The sequence below is a fragment of the Anoplophora glabripennis genome, unplaced genomic scaffold, assembly GCF_000390285.2.
Source record: "Anoplophora glabripennis isolate ALB-LARVAE unplaced genomic scaffold, Agla_2.0 scaffold2472, whole genome shotgun sequence".
NCBI lineage: Eukaryota > Metazoa > Arthropoda > Insecta > Coleoptera > Cerambycidae > Anoplophora > Anoplophora glabripennis.
The window spans coordinates 3,994-5,795 of NW_019418545.1; the positions used below are offsets into that span (position 1 = coordinate 3,994).

Here is a 1,802-nt window from a genome sequence, read left to right on the forward strand (position 1 = left end):
ACTGCGATGCGAATTGCGAATCAGTTGGGATTTCTATCAACTTTGTTGCTTTATGTCGATTTTCTTTAACCATTTTTATTCTATCCCTGTTAACAGTAACAACCCTATTTCAATAAAAATGTTCATAACAAGTTAAACCGGTGAAATTTTTACTGATACATATAAAGTTTGTTATACCTTGCTATAAAAATGCATGCAACTAGATTTTCACACATATTAATAATCGTAAGATTTAGCGAAATTTGCGGAAAGGTCATAGGCCATATGGCCGAAGAACTAGATCACCTACGCACGGCCTTGAGAGGTAATGGCTACAGGGCGGGAAATATAGAACGAGCTATCAGGAGGAGACAAACACCCATCGAGAAACAGGAGTACTTAGCGACGACGTATCTACCTTACATGAAAGGTTGTACAGATAAAACCGGGTGTCTTTTGAAGAAGAGAAATATCAACACAGTATTCAGTACTGTAAGGAAGGTGGCGGCAGCGTTTCCAAAGACCTGCAACAACAACCAGCTCCAGGGCCCCGGTGTGTACAGTATTCCTTGCTCTTTCGGAAAGGTCTACATAGGACAAACAGGAAGGCACATCAACACGAGGTTAAAGGAACACAAAAGTCACCTCAAAAATAACAACTGGGAAAAATCGGCAGTAGCAGTGCATAGGGCGGACACAGGACACACAGTGGATCTGAGTGAAGCCAACATGGTGGTGAGAGAGAGAAGATTTTGGCCCCAACTATACAGAGCGAGCAGCTTTAGAAATTTACAGAAATTTACATCCGTGAAAGCAACCCACTGGAACGTCAACAACGCGTACGAGGTCACCCACCGGAACATCATGGACCAGTGACCACGACAAATATAAATAGTGACAGGACTAGTAGATCTCCAGTTTCAGAGTAACTTTTGAAGAAGAGAACGATATGTCTCGAAACGTCAAGTGTTATAAACCGACAACGTGGAAATCATTCAACCATGATATTTTTATGTTGTTAATTTTCAATATGTATCTTATGTGCATATTGAGTAAATTTCTTTGCTATATAGATAATGTTTATCGCAAATAATTTCAATAGAATTTAATTTTTTCAAGTTGGTAGCGTGTTTTAGTCCCATAAGAAAAGAATAGGATCCCCCCTGCGATTGAATACCTCCTTAAATCTCTTCTTATTCCACACGCCCGACTTTACACCTACAATTAAACACGGCATACAGAAAAGTTTTTTAAATTAACACTTTCACACACAACCACTTATACTCCGAATATCATTCATTCAATTAAATGAACGAATTACAAATGGAGAAACTAACTTGAAAATAAAATACGTACGTGGAATTCCAAAAATTGTGTCTTTAAACTAAATGAGCCCAACATTTCACAAACAGTGCTAGACTTAACATGCTATTATCAGAATGTGCGTGGATTGAGAACTAAAGTCAGTGAATTCTTTCCATCCGTCAGCAGTCATGAGTTTCATATTATCGGTTTAACTGAAACCTGGCTCTCATCAGACATTTCTAGTTCGGAGTATTTTACAGACATATACAACGTGTTTAGGTCAGACAGGAATTTCGAAGTAACTGGATATTCTCGTGGTGGAGGAGCTCTTCTAGCTATCAACAGTGAGAAGATTCCGAATACGAACATCCTTAATCTTAGTAGCTTTGCAAACGTGTCTCCCAATATTGACATTATTGGCTGTAAGTGTATTTTTAATCCTAAAGCGCTATATGTTTATGTTATCTATATCCCACCAAACACTGAATTAGCAGAATTATAACATTTTTTTGAAAAGT

The 1,802-nt window shown here is 38.1% G+C and overlaps 1 protein-coding gene across 1 annotated transcript; it reads left to right on the plus strand.

Moving 5' to 3' along the window:
* The first annotated feature begins 264 nt into the window (after positions 1-264).
* LOC108916090 lies at positions 265-855 on the plus strand. The gene has a single exon (XM_018722290.2). The coding sequence runs from the start codon at positions 265-267 to the stop codon at positions 853-855; it is 591 nt and encodes a 196-aa protein (XP_018577806.2).
* Positions 856-1,802: the final 947 nt, after the last annotated feature.

What these genes read in the sequence shown, in the direction of transcription:
- LOC108916090 (XM_018722290.2), top strand. Translation starts at nt 265, where the DNA reads ATGGCCGAAGAACTAGATCACCTACGCACGGCCTTGAGAGGTAATGGC.